This window comes from Podarcis erhardii (genome assembly GCF_964252035.2).
Source record: "Podarcis erhardii genome assembly, chromosome: 5".
In the NCBI taxonomy this organism is placed as follows: Eukaryota; Metazoa; Chordata; class Lepidosauria; order Squamata; family Lacertidae; genus Podarcis; species Podarcis erhardii.
The window spans coordinates 80,276,794-80,298,225 of record NC_138509.1 but is presented as its reverse complement, the minus strand read 5'-3'; the positions used below and the strand labels follow the sequence as shown (position 1 = coordinate 80,298,225).

General features: G+C 41.8%; 2 protein-coding genes across 20 annotated transcripts in view; one reads left to right on the top strand and one right to left on the bottom strand.

Annotated features, from left to right (window-relative positions):
* Nucleotides 1-991: 991 nt before the first annotated feature.
* On the bottom strand, nucleotides 992-15,752 carry LOC309342297 (lysosomal amino acid transporter 1 homolog). 10 transcript variants are annotated; one of them, XM_081862800.1, is made up of 11 exons: nucleotides 15,438-15,752; nucleotides 14,007-14,128; nucleotides 13,771-13,825; nucleotides 12,115-12,200; nucleotides 11,494-11,632; nucleotides 8,779-8,908; nucleotides 7,502-7,592; nucleotides 6,136-6,260; nucleotides 5,766-5,861; nucleotides 4,696-4,881; nucleotides 992-1,318 (listed from the first exon to the last, which is right to left on the bottom strand). In XM_081862800.1, exons 4-11 carry the CDS (start codon nucleotides 12,179-12,181, stop codon nucleotides 1,220-1,222), a joined length of 933 nt encoding a protein of 310 aa, XP_081718926.1. In that variant the 5' UTR covers nucleotides 12,182-12,200; nucleotides 13,771-13,825; nucleotides 14,007-14,128; nucleotides 15,438-15,752; the 3' UTR covers nucleotides 992-1,219. The 10 variants fall into 10 exon arrangements, with proteins under 10 accessions (XP_081718926.1, XP_081718924.1, XP_081718930.1 ...); XM_081862798.1 differs by having other exon boundaries at nucleotides 14,015-14,128; XM_081862804.1 differs by having other exon boundaries at nucleotides 11,494-11,833; nucleotides 14,015-14,128; nucleotides 15,438-15,750.
* Nucleotides 14,150-21,432, top strand: part of VEPH1 (ventricular zone expressed PH domain containing 1) — a 150,589-nt gene continuing 143,306 nt past the window's right edge. For 8 of the 10 annotated variants that reach the window (XM_081862329.1, XM_081862331.1, XM_081862330.1 and 5 more), the window contains exon 1: nucleotides 15,424-15,559. The gene's annotated coding sequence lies outside the window, so the exon portion shown is untranslated. Of the gene's footprint in view, nucleotides 14,791-15,423; nucleotides 15,560-21,432 lie in introns of those variants that run through there. The other 2 variants (XM_081862334.1, XM_081862332.1) reach the window with 2 other exon arrangements.

Here is a 21,432-nt window from a genome sequence, read left to right as displayed (position 1 = left end):
ACCAAAGACATCATGGACTTTGAAGAAGCACGAACTCAGGACGAAAGGGAGAAGCAAGCAAAGAAGGCATGTTTGGCAAATCCTCACTGTGATCAACTCCCACCCAGAAACCTACGTTCCCACTGTGGAAGGATGTGCAGATCCAGAATTGGCCTCCACAGTCACTTATGGACACACTGTTAAGAACACATTCATGGAAGACAATCTTACTCAGCTATGAGTGATTGCCGAAGAAGAAGAAGAAGAAGAAGAAGAAGAAGAAGAAGAAGAAGAGTGGTACCTCGGGTTACATACGCTTCAGGTTACATACGCTTCAGGTTACAGACTCCGCTAACCCAGAAACAGTACCTTGGGTTAAGAAGTTTGCTTCAGGAAGCCCCATCAGCAGGAGGCCCCATTAGCTAAAGTGGTCTTCAGGTTAAGAACAGACCTCCAGAACGAATTAAGTACGTAACCAGAGGTACCACTGTAATATGTTTTAGACTGAGAATGACTGGTACTCCATCGAGTTCTACACTGTGGGACCAAGAGCAAACCAGAGAAATTGTCATGGGCACACACCACAAACTATTCTATTTGCTGCAACAAAATGCTTCTTTCAGGTCAAATTTCAACAGGGAGCTTTGGGGAACCTGCGGTCTCCAAGGCACATTTGTATGTGCACTTGTGGATGCCACATTGATAACTCTTGAACTACCACTTCTCCCAAAACTCTCAAGAGTCGTAAGCGTCTTAAATAATACAGGCTTTGTACTTACTTTTCCAAGGAACAACTCAAGCATCTCTGTTGCTTTTAACACACTCACTGTTTCTAGTTCCCTAAACAAGAACTGACGGCCTCAACAGCACAATGGGCAACCACAATGACTAAAGCCAGGATATCACTAGAATATCACTAGAATCACACCATCACATAGAAAAGAAATGCAGATCTAGATTGCAGGAATGAACCAAGTAGTTAAAAAGTAAATAAAATATTTGCAACTATGGATTTAATATTGGGGGGGAAATGACTTTATACCTGGGATGGACAATCCCCTTAAAAGTTAGCTCTTCTTGAAGTCCAGTAACCGAAGTGCAAACAATATCCTGGAACTTTAACTTTGGCTTTCCCCCTCCTTTGTGATACTTTATCTGTCCAAGCGTAAGCACCTGATGGTATGTTGAGTCTTTAATGAGCATCACCCCTTCAGAATGAAATGCTGCAAAAATATGGAGGTTAGGAATCTTCATTTATGAGCAGAGGTTCAACTTCCAAGGCCACCAAGCTGGGTCTTCTCTCCTTCTGCTTGCGGTACAAAATAAACTGTGCAGTTATCTGGGTGTTAAAGTCAGGGAAATTATTAGTCACTTGAGACAGAAAGACAATTTATACAGCGATCGCTTTCGAGTTACGAGCAACAAAAGTGAATGTTTAAATTAAGCAGCCAGAAGGACATTAAAAGCGCCCTGAAAGGCCCATCGAGTCTAACATTCTGTTCCCACAGTAGTCAACCAGATGCAGAGTGGAAACCCACAAGCAAGACATGAGCACAGAAGAACTCTCCTACTTATAAACCCCAGCAATCAACTGGTATTCGGAGGCAAACTGCCTCCGTTACTGGACAAAATATGGCCATGAGAATTGTAGCCACCAATATCCTTAATTTCCATGAATTTGACTAAAGGTAAAGGTAAAGGTACCCCTGCCCGTACGGGCCAGTCGTGACCGACTCTGGGGTTGCGCGCCCATCTCGCTTAAGAGGCCGGGGGCCAGCGCTGTCCGGAGACACTTCCGGGTCACGTGGCCAGCGTGACGAAGCTGATCTGGCGAGCTGGCACCAGCGCAGCACACGGAAACGCCGTTTACCTTCCCGCTATAAAGCGGTACCTATTTATCTACTTGCACTTAGAAGTGCTTTCGAACTGCTAGGTGGGCAGGAGCTGGGACCGAACGACGGGAGCTCACCCCGCCGCGGGGATTCAAACCGACGACCATACGATTGGCAAGTCCTAGGCGCTGAGGTTTTACCCACAGCGCCACCCGTGTCCCTACTATGAATTTGACTAACCCCCCTTTAAAGTCATCCTACTAACAGATGACCACAATTGGATATCATCCATCATTAAGATTCAATTCAGACTTCACACAGGACACACAACAGAATAATCTGCGCAGATATTTGTGGCCAGGGAATTGTGTGCCATTTTGCTCGTGGAGAACTTTGTGGCTAGTGATTTTCAAGTCCTTTTAAGTTCAGTGCCGTAAAACAACGTTAGAAAATGGGCAAGAAACACACCGCCATGGTCACGGAGGTCAGAGGCAGATTTTTGAGAGAGAAATCTTCCCAGTGTTATGTTTCCAGCTAAAGCCACATAGACCCGGATATGGTTTTCACCGTTGGGGGAATAAAATGCTTTTTGTTCAAACTATGGCTAGAAGCCATACATTCCAGAAGGCTGCCAATAGGCAAAAAGACCACAGCAGCAGGCAACACCGTTTTTGTACTACAGTGGGAATTATGGACTGCTTCAAGCCTGTTAACTAGGATTCGTTTCAATTAAAGTAAGAATTAAAAGAGAGGGGCCTATGTGACCTCAGTTCTTGCGCATTATCACGATCTGCCTTGGTTCTCCCGGTGCTGTACATATTCACAGAATGATGCACTAAATGTATCACAGGGCACATGCAGCTTCTTCTACACCAATACTGAGTGGGTTCCACCCCCTGTGGCACTTCTATTATTCTCCTGACAGGGCACACTTAAACACAATATTGGCTGATCTGCCATAGCCATGTTATCAAGTCTGCTTTAACTTATCAAAAATGAAAACCTAGCCTCTCAACCACCTTTGGTTAATTAACCTTTTGGTAATTATACTAGCAGTTTATTGTTATCTAGTGGATAGGAGAAGGGACGCGGGTGGTGCTGTGGTCTAAACCACAGAGCCTAGGGCTTGCTGATCGGAAGGTTGGAGGTTCGAATCCCCGCGACGGGCTGAGCTCCCGTTGCTCGGTCCTTGCTCCTGCCAACCTAGCAGTTCGAAAGCACGTCAAAGTGCAAGTAGATAAATAGGTACTGCTCCAGCGGAAAGGTAAACGGCATTTCCGTGCGCTGCTCTAGTTTCGCCAGAAGCGGCTTAGTCATGCTGGCCACATGACCCAGAAAAACTGTGTGCAGACAAACGTCGGCTCCCTCGGCCAGTAAAGCAAGATGAGCGCTGCAACCCTAGAGTCGTTCATGACTGGACTTAACTGTCAGGGGTCCTTTACCTTTTACCTTTAGTGGATAGGAGATGGCTGTAATGCAACATTTAAAGCTCAAGGTGCAGATCACTCAGGTTAAGTGAAACCCGTTGGATTAAAGTCAATATAACCCACTGAAGTGGAGTAATGTCACTGAACTGTGTTATGGAGTGGATTGTTAGACATACGTATTATTACCCTAGCAAACGAATAAAGTGGGGTGGAATAAAATGTTCTTTTTCTGGGTTTAAAGACTTGACAGTCCAGTCTGGCACTTTAATCTGAACAAGTATTCTGATAGATAATGCCAGCTGTTTAAAAAATGCGCTTCTTTAACAACATTAAGGCTTATCTGAAACAATTCCTTTCTATATTAGAGTGGGCATGAAGCACATATATGAAATGTGAAGCCAACCACATTTCTACAATTTGGTGAAAAGATTCCTCCCCCCTCCTCTCATTCTGGAGCATTTTGTGTCATTTGGCAGATGGCTTTACAGACTAACCATAAGCTTTTATCTGGGACAGTGCAATTTGCCAAACCAAAACCAGAAACAAACAGCACAGGCAAAGCCAATAAGGTGCAGCATTTATTTAATGAACGCTTCCTTATGCAAATTATGCTAGAGACCCGTGATTTAAAGTTGTCATCAATTACTTATTAATCAACTTGTAACCACAAAACCTTATGGTAAGTGTGCTACATGCTATATAAAATTGTATGTATTTTACAGCCCAATCCTATGGAATGGGACTTGGTGTGTATACAGGGTAGCAGACGTAGGGCTCAATTGTATGCATGTTTACTCGGAACTAAATTTCAACTGTGTTCAGCAGAGCTTATCTCCCAGGGAAGTGTGTACATAAGATTGCAGACTTAAACATTCTTCTTCCTTCTGACAGTTTTTCAAAGCCACACTTTCAAGTATAATCATACAGTATATGGACAGATGGATGTGATATACCTTTTTGAATCCCATATAACAACAAATATAGGCTGAACACATTCAAAGATGTGTTCTCAACTGAGCAAATTGAACAAATGTGTGTGCTATAATATAACAGCTGAATAAATAAAAATATTTAAAAAATATCCAGTAGCACCTTAGAGACCATCTAAGTTTGTTCTGGGTATAAGCTTTCATGTGCATGCACACTTCTTCAGATACATGAAAGCTTATACCCAGAACAAACTTAGTTGGTCTCTAAGGTGCTGCTGGACAACTTTTTAATATTATTAATTTATTTCAACTGCGTCAGACCAACACAGCTACCTACCTGAAGCTAATCTTGGTAAACTTGTGCCAACTGGGCATGGATTTGATGGCAGGGTACCCTACTGAATACTGTTTCCTTACTACAGCCCCGAAAGCCTTTTCAACTAAAGCTATTACTTCATCATATGCCTGCAAAATGCTATTTACCAGGAGGCTGCAGCGATACTAGTCATTTTCATCTGAAAAGGATACAAAAATATCTAAAAACAAAACACCAAAGCTTCCAATAAGCCAGGGGAGATGATGCCAGAAATAAAGATTTATGAGATGCTGTGTTGTAGGCATCTTTAAGACAATGCTTAGACCATAGGTACAGTTTCCCATCATGGCTAAAGCAAAAAGCAGATAAGAGGTGCCTTCTGTGGATCTTCTTTGGAACTAAAAAATAAATGTAAAAGCAGTGTTATAGCAAAAGCACACATACTTTTTTTCTTTTTCTTTACATGCATGACCAGAAATAAATTAGGAATCCTCTGATAACCATCTTGGCCTCTACATGTCCTTCTCATTGGCAACCTTTTAAGAGAAAGAAAGAAAGGAACACAGGAACAACTTTCTACTATTGGTTCATCTAGCTCCATACTATCTATAGGACTGGGATCAGCTCTCCAGGATTCCACAAAGGGATTCCCCCCAGCCCTACCAGGAGATGTCAAGAATTGAATCTAGGACCTTGGCATGCAAAACAGGCTTTCTACTACTAAATACTTTCCCAAATTTACAGGCCACTATGGGTTAAACCACAGAGCTTAGGACTTGCAGATAAGAAGGTCAGCGGTTCGAATCCCCACAATGGGGTGAGCTCCCATTGCTCGGTCCCTGCTCCTGCCAACCTAGCAGTTCGAAAGCATGTCAAAGTGCAAGTAGATAAATAGGTACCACTCCAGCAGGAATGTAAACGGCGTTTCTGCGTGCTGCTCTGGTTCGCCAGAAGCAGCTTAGTCATGTTGGCCACATGACCCGGAAGCTGTATGCCGGCTCCCTCGGCCAATAAAGCGAGATGAGCGCCGCAACCCCAGAGTCGGCCACGACTGGACCTAATGGTCAGGGGTCCCTTTACCTTTATAGATACAGCATCGTAAACCTAATAGGCAACCTATTAAATCTTTGTCACCTTTAGTGGAATTATAGGAATTTATTCAAATTAGCCTCAAATGCCGAATGATCCAGTGCTCCCAATCTCTGCAGCTGACCCCCAACTTGATCAATAAATGTTGCATGTGGCATGCACTGTCTTTAGAAATAAGTAATAAAATACTTACATTTTTATACAGCTGGGGAATTCTAGATCCCAAATAAAAGAGACACGATATGTAGCCACACACAAATCCTGACATCTCAATCATGCCATGAGACTTCTGAAGATAACAAAACACACACACACAAGAGAAATAATAATTTCAAGATTGACAGAAGTTTAAACACAAAATGCAGCATTGCCTCCTAACCTATGCACAACAGTCAATGCAATTAATTAAGAAATCATTTAAATAAATGGGGAAAAGTGGTATTAAACTGAGTCTGCTAGTTAGCATTGGGGTTTTAACTACTTGGAAATTCTATAGCACACTACTATCGGTATCAAGAACAGCACAAGCAAAGTAATAAAATAGAAACATTAAAAAGTTGTACCTCACTTGTTCCTGAAAGAGTATTCTGGACTTGGTTCCGCAGCAGTAACGGACCAGGTAAAATCAAACCGAGTATGATGCACATCAAGACCCAGATGACACAACAGTTTTTCAAGTTTATGCCACCTTGAAAAGCAAATGAAAATCAGGGCCAACTAAGTACTTCATTATTGCTTTTAAAGAAATCTAACATTTGTTTGTGATATACAGAGACATAATATGTGATACCAATAGTTTCAGGCCAGCATCTGAACTGGTGGCAATAGCGTGGTTTTTTTAAAAAAACCAAACACACCCCCCCCTCTTCCTTTCAAATGCCAGCCCCTCCCTCAAAACTTCCTCCCAAGCTTGGGGCCCTCTGGAGTGGATCCCATAAAGCACAAAGGCTTGTCTACAAAAAGCAGCTAAGCATTATTAGCAAATTATACAAGTAATGTGTTCTGCTGAACAGGAATGTCTAAGGGTAACTATCATGCTAAAAGTAGTAAACCATGGAACACAGATGAATGCAGGACAGTGCAATCCTATTTTAGTCTGCTCTGAAGTAAGCCTTACTGAGTTCAATGGTATTTTACTCAGTAGGGGGGTTTATGATTGTAGTCTAAACCTGGGCATATTTTCAGGATTGATTTAGCAACCTGTTTACTATCCAGTCTTTATCCAGGATATCTATTTAAAATAAATGAGTCCCAAGCAGTGTTAGAAACTGACATATGAAAGCTAAATAGCACCTTAAACGTAGGTTATGGGAGCGACAACAGAATGTCCAGACAGACTTTTTTATAACAAGACTAGAAAGCTGAAAATGAATGAACTGCAGCTAAAATATTATGTTCATTTTTCACATGGTTTAGTCCTCATCTGAAGACTGCAAAAAATAAAGCCATACTTCCCCTGCCTGCCCCTCTAATATTCTTAGGAAGATCTCTTCTCCAGAGAGTGGCTGGAAGTGGGGAGGCAGAAAAATGTCCCCCTTTCCTTCCACTGTGCAGTTTTAATCTGAAATCTTAGGCGCAGGACTGCACCCAGAGCTCAGAAACTGCTCACGCTAATGAAATTCCCTGTCACAAAACGTGCCTAGAACAATGGGAGTTTCAAACGATGGTCCCAAGTTCTTCTTCCCTTGTTTAGTGCCAGGAGGAGAATGTGTGTGACTATCATAATTCAGTAATGCAACTTTTCCTAGAAGTAGGTACATCCTAATTGCAAGAACATTTAGTGTTTAAGGCATCTAGAGTCTAAGCCATCTAGTGCAAGCATGCTATTTAAAAACACACCCAGGGTTAAAGCAGTTTCTAAGTGTTAAGAATTTGTTTTTAAAAGCAGCAGCAAATTACATCCAGCTGCAGTTTCCAATCAACACTCACATTTTGTCACCTTCTGATTTTTTAGCTTATAATAGGCAAACTGGGATATCATAATAATGTCCATGTTAACGTAAAAGATGGCAGTGATTATCTGAAAAAGATGAAAAGAACGGTGCATACTTTAGTGCAAAACATCCAAAGTAGGCAAAATAGCATCTTTACTTATATCCCATTTTTATCTTTTATGCAAATCAAGGTAACAGGCAATAAAAAAGAATTCCAAACTTCTGTTGTTTGTGGTCCTTTCTCACCTCTTTGAGGGAAAAAATTAAGGCCAAAGGAAGGCTATGAAATGTGGGGCAAGGATTGACTATGTCACTATGTCCACATTGCTCCTTTCCTTCTGTGTATTCAGAAATCTATGGCAGACTGGGTGCCAACTTCCCAGCCTGTTGCAGCCAACCAGCCCCACTACACCATGTGGCCCAATCTCTTAACAGAGAGAGTGTGAGGTGAAGGGAGAGCAAAAAAGCTGAAGAAGAGCGGAGGTGAGAAAACTGGCAGGAAGCGAGTAACAAGGATAGGAGGCCAGGAGGTTGGAGAGTACTCTGTGGGTTGTAGAGAGAAAGGGAGGGTTGCTACAGAGATGAACTTCAAAGAGATCTGTGTGGGAGAAGTGAGACAAAGACAGAGATAAGAATATAAGAGGAGGCCTGCTGAACCAGCAAACCCAGCATTTTGTTCTCTCATTGGCAACCGGATGGGAGTGAAGAGAGAAATAGAAGAGGGTACACAATGAGGCGTAAAGAGAAGAGGAAGGAAAGGTTAACAAAGGGGTTCAGATATATCTGTGGTGGTGCAGGGAGAGAGGGAAGAGAGCGCGTGCTATGGAGTACAAAGAGAGGGAGCATTAATAGAGCACTGGCTTAAAAGAAACACTGAGTGGGGAAAAAAATTGGGGGGGTCTTTTTCATGGTTAATGACTCCTGTTGAGTTGGTAAAATTAAAAAAAACAGGCAAAATTGGCCTCAGGTCTCTACTAAGCCAGATACAGTCGTACCTCAGGTTGAATGTGGTTCAGTTTGATGAGTGCTTTCGGGTTGCGCTCTGTGGCAACCCGGAAGTAATGGATCATGTTATTTCCAGGTTTCACCGCTCACGCATGTGCAGACGCTCAAAATGACGTCACACGCATGTGGGGAAGCAGCAAAACATGACCAGCGCACGCGCAGATGCGCCGTTGCGTCTTACGTTCCATTCAGGATGTGAACGGGGCTCTGGAATGGATCCCGTTCGCATCCCGTGGTACCACTGTATTTAAAACTTGGACTACTTACCTGTATTGGAAGTTGATTTGTCAAGTAGCACCCAATAAAACTGGTGAGGTCTCCAGCAATCCAGCATAGCAGAAAGCCCAATGAAAGTGCTTGATCCACTTTTCCATTCCGATAGGCAACATACAGTTGACTGGGGGAGAGAAAAAATAATCCAAAGGATGTGCTGCATTTTACACAAATAAAATCTAAAAATAAGTGCAAACTGCAGAAGATGTGAAGTGGGCAGCCCCCAAGGAAGCTCACACCAAACATGTTCAAAACAGTTATAAGTGTTGATCATATTATGTTCTAATACTGCTCTGATTATTTCTGTGCTGCTAATCATTACGAGTTCACTAGCTCAAGAAGTGTGGGGTTGGGAATTTTAATTAATAAATAATACATAAAATGAATAGCACAGTAATAGTTCTTACACTTTGCTAATCAGCCCTAATGAAAAATACACAAACGTATCATACATACTAACAGCACAGAAATAAAGACAAGAAGGAGCTATGAGCAACAGCTTTTATAATGCTTCAGTTGTCGTGCTCAGTAATCCTGAAAGAGTGCACATTCACACTTAAAAATGGCTAGGGTCACACAAAGCTTTCATAACAGACTTGAGAGCTTTATTCAAGCCTTTGAATTGTTAAACTGTTCATGGAGCTCATTACCAAAAGTGACCCATTAAAAAAAATCCCATTCTACAAAAAGTGACATTTTTAATGACGACGCCCCTTTTGAGTAAAACCCAAGGGGCTCAAAGGCTTTGCAACACAGGTTTTATTCGGCACAAATTTCCAGACAGTTGGTTCAATAAGTTACAGGCTTCCCCAAGATAACAGACTTCAAAATGAATCCCACTTAACTTCAGCCATTTCCTCCCTGCTGGGAGAATTCCATGCTCTGTTCCTGCTATTGCCAACCTACATACTTGAAATGAATGCACAGAGACTAACCAGCAATTGAAAGAGAAGCAATAAGTGGTAAAATGGGGGCAATCCAGGAAAAGAATCAATGGGAATTTTGCCATTGATCTCAAATGGGATATGGATTGCTTTGAACAATTTCAACGCTCTATAGGTTAGAGAGAACATTGGCAGAAAGCAGAAGGAAGAATAGAGGAGCTGCAGTGCTAAATATCTACTCAGAAGTAAGCTCCAGTGATATCAATGGGCAAAAAACACTCTTCTTCCCCTCTCTTTCTTGGTATGTGATAATGGCTATATCCATTTTCACTTGCTGAGCGAAGTGTTTTACAAACCTCCCATTTTCCCTCCCAATAAACCTGTGGTGATGGTCTCTGGTATTCCTGTTGTACAAGTGAGGAATTGAGAGTGAGAGCAAATTCATCACTGAATGAAATCTTTTTTGAATCTAGCCTTCCAAACCCAAGACTCTCTGCTTTATGCCCAAACTCCCATCAGTCCTGGCCAGCGTGGCGACTGTTCAGGGAGGACAGGAGTTGCAGTCCAAAACACATGGTGGGCATTTCCTACCCCTGGGTTACATCATGATACCAGGGGGAAAGTTGGTTGCTCTTTTCTAAGACAAGACAGTAGGTGACTTAAAGCTCTTCTGTGACCCCTTCAGGTTCGACCAGCTAGATTGTTATACTTTGTTACTGAAAGTGATGTATGTACTGGGGAAACAAACTGCAGCACAACATTGTATTTAAGTTCCTGCCTGGAACCACAGGTGATGCGGAATTGCATACAGGTGCAGGCTGGTGGAAAGGGGGAAGCAGCACTTCTTCCTTTGCACTCAATGGTTGCCAGAAAGGATGAAAGTTATACTCCAATAGCATCTTGAGGGCACATGGTTCCAGAATACTCCTAGCTCTCCTCTTTACAACCACCACATGTGGGTCAGTCTCCTTGCAGTCGGGGTGGGGGAAGCAACACAGGTGTGGCAGCTTGTCCTTTGAACCAAACAACAGAATGGACAGAATGCTGCCCCGGCCCAGTATACCTGAAGGAGCGTCTCCACCCCCCATCGTTCAGCCCGGACACTGAGGTCTAGCTCTGAGGGCCTTCTGGCAAGTTCCCATACTGTGAGAAGTGAGATTACAGGGAACCAGGCAGAGGGCCTTCTCGCTAGTGGCACTCGCCCTGTGGAACGCCCTCCCATCAGATGCCAAGGAAATAAACAACTATCTGACTTTTGGAAGACATCTGAAGGCAGCCATGTTTAAGGAAGTTTTTAATGTTTTATCGTATTATTATTATTATTATTATTATTATTATTATTATTATTATTCTGTTGGGGTCCACCCAGAGTGGCTGGAGAAACCCAGCCAGATGGGCGGGAATAAAAAACAAATTATTATTACTAATTATTATTTTTTAGTAACAACAACAACAACAATAATAATAATAATAATGTACTCTGCCCTCTCCATTTAAGTGTGTGAAATGCACATGTTTTAATGATGCAGAGATCAAAGGAGAAGGGGGTGACGTGTTCTTATTTGCTCCAAATAGCAAAGATTAGCGTAAGTCACCACAACAGTAGAGTGTAGCAAGCTAATTTGTCAACCATCAAATATTGCTTTAAACAGGAGAAACATGCTGCTCTGGCATATCCTATTTATTCGATGCAGATAGGGACAGAAATGCATCAAAGAATGAACCTTAAAAAAAAGAGAGAGAGAGAGAGGCAGCTTCTGAGAAGAGCTTCAGGCAAGATTACTCATGTATGAATCTGAGAAGTACTTAAAGATTTTAAACTCACGGTAGTGCAGCAAACAGAAAGCAGACAATGGAGATCAGGCCTATGACAACACTCCAATACTCCCACGCATTCCCGACACACTCTTCCAGGAGATGCCAAATCCAGGGTGTTCCATTTAGACACAATCTCCTATCCGCGACTGGGGAGATATTAAAAGCATGTGGAGGCTGCTGAAGAGCCATCTATTCAAGTTGAGGGATATTATTTCAGAAGTTGGCTCAGTTCTGAACCCCATGCAAATCCATTTACCAGTTCTGAATATTCTCTCTTCCCCTTCAAAGCTCCCACATCCAGATGGATGATTGGGTACAACAATTTGTTTCCAACCTCACAGGAGGGCCTGCCAAATTCAAAGAAAATAAAATACATCCAGCATTCATACATCAATTTAAAAGACAAATCCAGCTAATTATTCTATTTGGACACATATGAAAGGCAAACTCCAAAGCAAGAAAGAAAATTTAAAATATAGATGTTAACCCACTCAGTATTTGAGTATTCTTATGCCAGTTGAAATGGGCCACTTTTCTATACTGGATCTCAGGGCACAGTTTCTTAAGTGCCATTACTTTTCTATCATAAGACAGTCGGAGAACTGTAAAGACAGTAATATAGTTGTACCTGCTAAAGTGTCCACTACAGCAAAATTGTAATTTAACATTTCTCCACCTTTGAAAGAATGATACATTCATATATGGGATGTATTACTATAAATAAACAAACAACTGCATTAGAGTAACAGAAGGAAAAACAAGTGTTGAACTGTTTATAATGCTTTTCCTTAATATAATTTGCTACATTGCATACTGCGTAAATTCCATTTTATGTCATTACTTAACACTAATGACATGGGGGTGCGGTGGGAGAAGCTTCATATTTGCCTGGGTGCAGCAGTTTACTGATTGTATTTTTCATTTCCTTCCTTGCCCCCAAGACTTTTCATAAGCTAATAACAGAGGGATCAATCCATCTGGAAATTCTCCAGTACAAGCCCTGTTGAAGTAAACAGCAGCTACAATACTCTTGCATGGCTCATAGTCCAGTTGACTTGCCACTGTTACCCTAGTTTTAAACGTTAAATTGGGAGGCAATATTTGATGCAGTCAATATGACTTGGATGGGGTTTGTAAACTTGTTTTGGAATGTTTCAGTTTCTTCTCATTTACAGCCTTCTTGTATATGTCTTCATGCTGTCTAAATAACGCTTTGATTAATTGTTTTTATTATTAAAACAATTAATCCTAAAGCAAAGAAGAAGAAAAAAGAAAAGAAAAACGGTAGAACATTTGTGATGTGAATATGTACTACAGAACAAAAGAAATTTAAACTAAGCACCATATTCTTATATTGTTTGTTAAGTAATACGGAATAACTGGCAGTCACTGATCCCATGCTTGCAACTACAGATATGGATACAAATCCCTTATCTATGACCCAACCTTTTGCCAGACTAACTGTTAAGTACTCTATAGTGTGGTTCAAGGGCTTTAACGAGTAAAATTTATAGAGTTATCTGCATCCTATGTGACTAATTTGTACTGCAAATTAAAGCTCGGATTTTCATCTAAATCTCCAGAGTTCAAGAATTTATTTAATACTGTAAAATATGAAGGTGCTTTGGAAGGTAACAGCAGTATGTCATGTTGCTGGTACCCTCTAAAATTCACGAAATACTATGGAGGAAAAATATTATTACAAAACTTTGAATACATTTGAGTCTTGTCTCTTAAGTGTAATAATTAGCACATATAGAACCATATGAAGGGGTGGGAAAACAAAGGGGGGCTGCTGGTACAAGGTTGATTTGCAGCACGGTGTGTTTAGCAGACGAGAAGGATATAGCATGGGACTGTATCATTCTCTTGAGATTTTACAGCGTTAGCTAAGAATTACACACACCAAGAGGCTAATCTCCATTCCATGTCCTCCATGGGTTGATTGCGAAATCTTGTGCAACAAACCCCCTTTCCCCATAAACCAGACTTTTTGCAATATGGAAAGTGTTGGGGGTGGGATGTACTGGAAATTGTGGGACAATGCTTGCTTTGACACAAAGTCATCTGCAAACAAATCAGAATGAATGCTTAATAAACAGGGCATATGGAAAAACTGGAACTTAGAACTCGTTACCGAGCTGCTACAAATTACCCATTTGATCTACCCTGATCTACCCAAGGTGCCGCAACCCCACTTTTTAATCTAAAGGTACATAAAGTATCATCCCATTTTATGTAAACAAAGATAGTTACATATTTCCTTTCTACTTGACTTTATTACCTTCGTTCCTTTGAAAGTTTCCCCTCTGCCACACATTAAAGGCATTGGCAACAACCTATTAAGGAAGAAAAAAAAGCGCCACCAGACTGTATTATTTCCCTGGCTCTTTTCAAATTTGAAATGGAGACAAAGAAAAATCAAACTGGGAAAAAAAATCCAAGATAACAACCATAAAACTAAAAGACTAATACACTGGAAAAAAAATCAATGCAATGCATTATTAAAGTAGAACTCACTTCATTACCTCGGGGCTTGCATGTCCCTGGGAGGCCTCTGTGGTAGCTCTAACAACACAACGTGGTACATGTTGGAGTATCAAACTAGCAGTTAATATTGTTGGGAATTAGCATCATGTGACCTGGAAGTGGGGGGTGGGGAGAGCACATTCTGGTTTAGTCAGTACTCAGTACTTACTGAAAGTATAGCTAAATATCTACAGTCATCTTGGGTAACATGCTTTTCATGTTTTAACTTGACGCATCAGGACGTTAACCAGCACCAGTTATTATAGGAAGCAAGCAGTTCAAAAGGAATTATACAGGTAAGATGACAATCCTCAGGAGGATGAAGGTCTGGCCTTTGGCCCCTTGCTGCACAACATCTCCTCTGGTGCATGTTATTCTGTTGTCTTTTGCTAGTTAACATTTATGCAACACCAGCCATTGTCAAGGAGTATGATTAGTATCAACTAAAAGCTTTCATAGAAAACCTGTCAGCTGGTCAAGACACTTAGATGCTTTTTGCCAAATCCTGCACTTCACCTACATAGGCTCAGCTTCAAGGGCTTATCAAGGAGGGTGGAAATTCAAGACTTCTTGCTTTAGCTTCAAAGCTGTATCACTTTACCTGGAAGGAAACCGCATTTAACAGAAAGGTGCTTCTGAACAAGCTTAGGATTGTGCTGTTAAGAACAATATGCAGCTACACCAAAAACAGGCCAGAACTACCAAAATGCAAGGGTAGATAAGCATAGACAGGATCACTTCTTGTAAAGGGAGCATTCCTGCAGTGACATGGATGGTTAAGTAAATACATAGATAGCTCTTAAAACTTTGGTGACACTGAGTGATAAGGATCATCCCACCACTTTTAAACTACTGTATTATTTATTTTTTTACTGTGAATATAGTCCCCACCCCGCACCTGAAATAGAACATTGGCAACAGGATTGTTGCTATTATTATTATTATTATTATTATTATTATTATTATTATTTACTTATAAAAAGATGCTGGAAAGGGTACATCCAGTTTAAGGGAGGGATGAGTGCATAGACTGGCATTTAGATGTCAATGGTGTTGTGCGGATGCTGCAATAAATAAATAAGAATGTATGAGTGGACCTATCCCACAATAAACACAAGGCACCCAGAGGTGCTGGGATTAAGAAATTATTGCTGGGTTTACATTTTTCACCTATTCACTGGCCTACCAGAAAAGAAGTTAACGTCAACCTTTTTGGATGAACAGTGAATGGATTTTTTTTGGGGGGGGGTGCGCCTGCTTTCCCTTCTCCAAAGCTCCACGCATTCATTTGATCTTCTGAAGGAGCACCCAGGAGGTCAGAAACGGGCAGCAGGTGTGAAGCCAACCCTCCCTTCTCCAAATATCCCCCCAGGTAGGGCTGCGTGTGAACAGGAAGAGGAGTGGCTGCGGGAGACTCTTTACCTTTCGATCTGGTCCCGGGAAGATGCTAAACCCTCAACCCCAGCTGATTTGCGGGCGTTCACACGTTACATTCCACGAGGGCGGAGCCTGTGCGGAGAAAAGATGTCAGAAACAAAACATTTGTAAGTCAGTCAGTCAGTCAATCAATCAATCAATCCAAGCCGATGGAAGTTTCTGACAGTTGGCCCTAGACGCAACGGAGATTTCACCACAATGCCGTTTATTTTACACCCAGGAAGAGAACCGGGCTCCAGCTTTTGTGGAGAAAAATATATTTTTAAAACTCCATTAAGCCGCTCCCTCAGTATAGGAGAGGCACCCACCCCGCGAGCCGAGAGAGAGAGAGAGAGAGAGCGCCGGTCCCGGGAAAGGCTTCGTCCCGGGAAAGGCTTCGTCGCAGCGGCCGAATCCGTTGCCGTTGAGCCGGGCTGAGAGCGAGCGCGGCGAGGAGGGCCGGCAGCCCAGGCAGGCCTCTCCCTTCCTCTCCCTGCTGTCCAAGCCCGGAGCTGCGGGAGAGAAGCCGGAGATGGCGCCGGCTGGCCTGCAGCTCCCTCTGCTGACAGTTGGCCGCCTTCCCTGAGGGAAACCTCCGAGCAGGAGGAGGAGGAGGAGAGGAAAGGCCGAGGGGGCTCCGAGGGAGGAGGCGGCCTACGGCCCTGCTCCGGTCGGTCGTCGTGAGGGGCTTCCTTTGGAGTCCACAGGATTGGAAAGAACGGCTGTTGTTGTTGTTGTTGATGATGATGATGATAAGTTTATTATTATTCCAAATTATTATTATGAATTATTATTATATTATATTGTTGTTGTTGTTTTGTTGTTTATTATCATCATCATCATCATCATCATCATCATTATTTCTCAGGAAAAATCTGAGGTGTGGAAATCTAGATGCTTCCAGCAACTTTGTCCAGTTGCTTCAATTCGCACCTGGACCCATTAGGATTTCTGTTATGGTTCCACAATGGAAAATGCTTTCTGGTTCCACAACTGGTGTTAGCCGCCCTGAGCCCGGCTCTGGCCGGGGAGGGCGGGGTATAAATACAATTTATTGTTATTATTATTATTAATGGAGCATGCTTTCTTTTCACACACCCCTCCACACCTGCCAAAATTTCCCTCCCCTGTGCAATCACAAAAAATGGAAAGAGTTCATCTAATTTTGCACCACCTGGTCACACTTGGAGGGCGCAATTGTTTTGAACGTGGGTTACACTATAATACCAGTCTGAGTGTGCTAGCCTACAAGCAGGGATCGCCTCCCCAAAGTCATCTCCCCTGGATGGAGGGAAGTTACACAAGGCTAGGAAATGAAGTAAGGCTAGTAGTTCTCCCTTTACCACCTAAATCATCTTTAAGGGACCCCCACCCATATTTTACATATTTACCATAGCTGTTTTGTATCTCTTCTACATTGATCCTAATATATTTCGAATGCAATGTTTCAACACACGCAGTTGTATTTGTGATCCATGTTTCCCACTAGGCACTCATAGAAAAGAAATCAAACAAGCACCTGCCAGCACAAAATTGGCACTGGATGCCAGATTACTCTTCTTGCAGAACGTGATACAGGAATACCATGTTTTCAATAGTAAATGTAAAGGAGGATTGGGGGGGGGGGGAATTTACAAAAACTTTCCATCCACATTCATTGCAGGTATCCTCATTTCATTCCTGTTTATTTAGAACTGCATGTCTGCAAATTCAGTCGGACTTACTTCACTCGGACTTACCATGTGTTTAGGACTGAAACCTTGTAGATCTTGAGTTGTTGCTTACTTTCCTGCTGCTTATTTCACCAGCTATATAGCCGCACTGAAAAGAAGATTGCCTTGTAGCCCTGCAAACTTATATCTGAAAAGTTGATCTGAAAAAGCCACTTGGCAGGTTTAGCCATAAAGCCACATATCACTTACCGGCTAGCTTGAGAAAAAGATACTTTCTGTGGATTGGCCTCAGAGGAGTTCTCCTAACTATTTTTGAAGACACTAGTTCTAGTAGTAACCTGAGTGAGTGAGGAAACCAATGTTCTCTGAGGTTAGCACAGGCTTTTCTGTTTCACCATGCATTGAGTTTTATAGTTCCTCAAACACTTTATAACAGTCTGTATCACAATCCAAAATATTCATTAGCATCTTCTTCTAAGAATGGCTTTGATTGAACATCCAGTTGTCTATACATTTGTCTGTACAGTTGTCTATCCAGTTGAGAGCCAGTGTGGTGTAGTGGTTAAGAGCGATAGACTCGTAATCTGGTGAACCGGGTTCGCGTCTCCGCTCCTCCACATGCAGCTGCTGGGTGACCTTGGGCCAGTTACACTTCTTTGAAGTCTCTCAGCCTGGTGTTTGTTGTGGGGGAGGAAGGGAAAGGAGAATGTTAGCCGCTTTGAGACTCCTTCGGGTAGTGATAAAGCGGGATATCAAATCCAAACTCGTCTTCTTCTTCTTCATCTGCAAGCATTACACATCTTTTAAAATTAACATCAACATGTTAAATACATGTGCAAAGCTGCCTTCAGTTCTTATTAAAGAAATTCAATGCAACAGTACTACTATATATTACTTATTATGAATGAAGCAAGACACCAGCTAATAAATAGCTTTACACTTACATACCACTGCCCTCTGCTGGACATCTGCTTTGTCAATACAGTACTGTATACTGTACCTAGTAGCCTTCATGCCATCAGTGTGATGAATAACATCACGTGATAAATTACATTTGCCATACACCACTAATTGCCTCACCTGCAGTTTTCTCACTAATCTGTCTTCACTATGAGTTATTATAAAAGCCAGAGCAATGTTGGAGTAGCTCCAAATTTTTATTTTTAAAAAGCTGCTGTGCCATAACAGTGACAAGTTTAAGATGCAATGGCTCCAGAATAGCCTTGTCAAAACTAAAAGACAAGAAGGGGATGCATGCAATAAGTACATACCCATATCCTGCAGTTCCAAGAGTCGCGATTTGGACCTTGCTTAATCTTGCACCTCTTACTGAAAACCTCTACCACTATCCCAAATCTGAAATGATGCCCAATTTTAAACTTTAAAATGTTGAAAGTTGTGAATGACTGACAGCAGATAGAGAATTTTGTCATTTTGATCTACTGTTGACAATTGTTTCATTGAAGCATGTGGAGTTGTACTCTGTAATAGGTTGCTGGTTCAGATAGACCTGGTTTGCTAAAGCTTTTATACAGCACAGTCAGAAATAAATCCCACTGAGTTCAATTATACTAATCCCCAGGTAAGTGGATAGACTTAACTAGCTGAGCAAGATGACACTGTCTCCTTAGTTCATTCAGAATGCTCAATGTCAGTTTCCCCAAAGCCTGGTTTCTGAAACCACGTATCATAGTATATGATCTGATGTGAGTCACCCTCAAGTACTATAGAATTCATGGCTGAACGGAGCGGTGATTGGGGGGGTAGGGGGCATGCCTGTTTGGGAATGGTAAATACACTGAAATAATGTATTAATTAAATGGTTTACTAGGTGGGTGGATTTTCTGAAGAGTATGTTTCTGAATCAGGTCCTTAACCAGCTGCAAAGTTTCAGAAGACATTACTAAGAAGAAGCTTTCATGAACAGAAACTTACTTCGTTGGCCACTTAATTTTCAGTTTTAAAACCAGTGAGCTGGCCACAGTTGTATTACGAGTAAGAATCACATGTGGACTATATAAAATGGATTGGGGGAAGGTGGTGACTGCCCCTAAATGGTATCTTGCAGTGCAAGTGTATGTATGCCTACTGAGAAGTAAGTTACATTGAATTTGGTGGCACTTACCCTTAGGTAAGTGGGTGGAGGATTACAGCTTTAGGGGAGACATCACCTTGCCAACAAAGGTCCATATAGTTAAAGCTATGGTTTTCCCAGTAGTGATGTATGGAAGTGAGAGCTGGACCATAAAGAAGGCTGATCACAGAAGAATTGATGCTTTTGAATTATGGTGCTGGAGAAGACTCTTGAGAGTCCCATGGACTGCAAGAAGATCAAACCTATCCATTCTGAAGGAAATCAGGCCTGAGTGCTCACTGGAAGGACAGATCCTGAAGCTGAGGCTCCAATACTTTGGCCACCTCATGAGAAGAGAAGACTCCCTGGAAAAGACCCTGATGTTGGGAAAGATGGAGGGCAGAAGGAGAAGGGGACGACAGAGGACGAGATGGTTGGACAGTGTTCTTGAAGCTACCAGCATGAGTTTGACCAAGCTGCGGGAAGCAGTGGAAGACAGAAGTGCCTGGTGTGCTCTGGTCCATGGGGTCACGAAGAGTCGGACACGACTAAATGACTAAACAACAACAAGTTAGTCTGGACATGATGAGGCAGCTCCCCTGGGCAAGAGGTATGGAGGGGAGACAGGGGATCAGGAATGGGTAACACCTTCCTCACGGGTAACTGAGGTGGTGAGGTAGTTACCCCACACTGCCTGTTGTTGTTGTTAGCTTAAAGCGGCAATCTCTGAATCCCCTTATACCATTGGTTACTTCCACATTATGTCACAGCAAGTCCAGAAATCATGTATGTGCTGTATGAAAACTGCAAAAAACAACAACCCTGTTTTATAGAGAGGAGAATTACAAGTACTCTGTTGTCTGTCCTATTCTGCTGGAATGCAAAACACAACTGAAATTGGAAAAGCTCATTAGCAACCACTGTAAGGCAATGGATACTAATCTTACCTCTGAAAACTGCTTCGCAATTTAACACTCCAGCCTGAAATCCATTGTGTGGAAGGACATTCCATCAAAACCAATAACATTATTTCTACTTACTACATCAATATAATCCTCAACTTTGCCTTCCTACCTACTGTGGAGCTCTAGCAGTGGTTAAATGTTGAACCACCTCAGTCTCTAGAAGAAGCAGCCAAACATTTGGGATCCAAAGTATAAAGGTACTAAGGAAAATACAAAGTGTCTACTGGAATAATTTATTCAGCTCTCTCTAATTGTTGGGGTGCTTCTGTCCTATGAACAAACAGATGGCTTTTATCTATGTATCCAGCCAAACTCTTTTACTAATGCTAAGTCCCCTCATAAATAAAAATAAATTAGCATTTATTGAGATTTTATTAGGATGCTACGAGTTAAGAATCCTTTTGTAACATCTTTGAACACATTTGGAATCAGAAGTTGCTATTGCTCCCAGTAAACCCAAAGTAAAAAGTTGCTTAAATTATCTTCCTTACTGCAGTAGTTCCCACAGTTTGTTTAGGGGATCCACCCATACAATTTTGCTTCTCTTCTCCCCCCCCCCCATGTTTAATAATAGAAGGGTTGTCTGATCTAAAGATAAGAAAGTATAAGAGGAGAGAGCAGGGGTCCTAGCATTGCCCATCACTAATGATCACCTGGACAGCAGACTGAGCAAGCCTGCGTTTACACCATACATTTAAAGCACACACACCAAAGAATATTGGGAACTGTACAATACTTTGTTAAGGGTGCTGGGAATTGTAGCACTGGTGGGAGTAAACTACAGTTCCCATGATTCTGTGATGAATCAGAACAGAAGCTGACTACCAGGCAGACACAGTTGATCAAATTCAAATATGGTAGCACAATAGTTAACCAAAGTACTTCACATAGTGTCCATGATACTAAGGAATTCTGTAAGCTTATGGTCTGAAAGATTAGCATGGCATTTTTGAAATGAATTATCAAAAGCTTGGGGGACGTGTTTTGTTCTGGTTTAATTACTGCCCAGTCAATTGCTTACTGTTGTCTTTGGCAGTGAAGCAGATTTGCTTGGCACTGTTAAATTTCCTGATTACTTGTTCAAACCTCATCTGTGTTGTCTGGAAAGCACATGCCCTACTACTTGCCACTCACACAATTACTCAAGAAGCTAGAGTTGTAAATGAAATAGGTTTTTTTATAACTGAAAATTGTTGGTTTTTTTTCCCCATTCATTCACTGGAAATCTGGATACTAGCAAAATTTTTAAAGTACATGAGCTACTGGAAATGGCTTCCAGTTTTCTTGTG

Coding starts and splice junctions, on each gene's coding strand:
- LOC309342297 (XM_081862800.1), bottom strand. CDS start 12,181: ATGTATCATTCTTTCAAAGGTGGAGAAATGTTAAATTACAATTTTGCT. Junction 8,909..11,493: donor TTTCTGTTTGCTGCACTACC/GTGAGTTTAAAA, acceptor TCTCTCCCCCAG/TCAACTGTATGTTGCCTATC. Junction 1,319..4,695: donor TTTTGTTTTTAGATATTTTT/GTATCCTTTTCA, acceptor TTTAACACCCAG/ATAACTGCACAGTTTATTTT.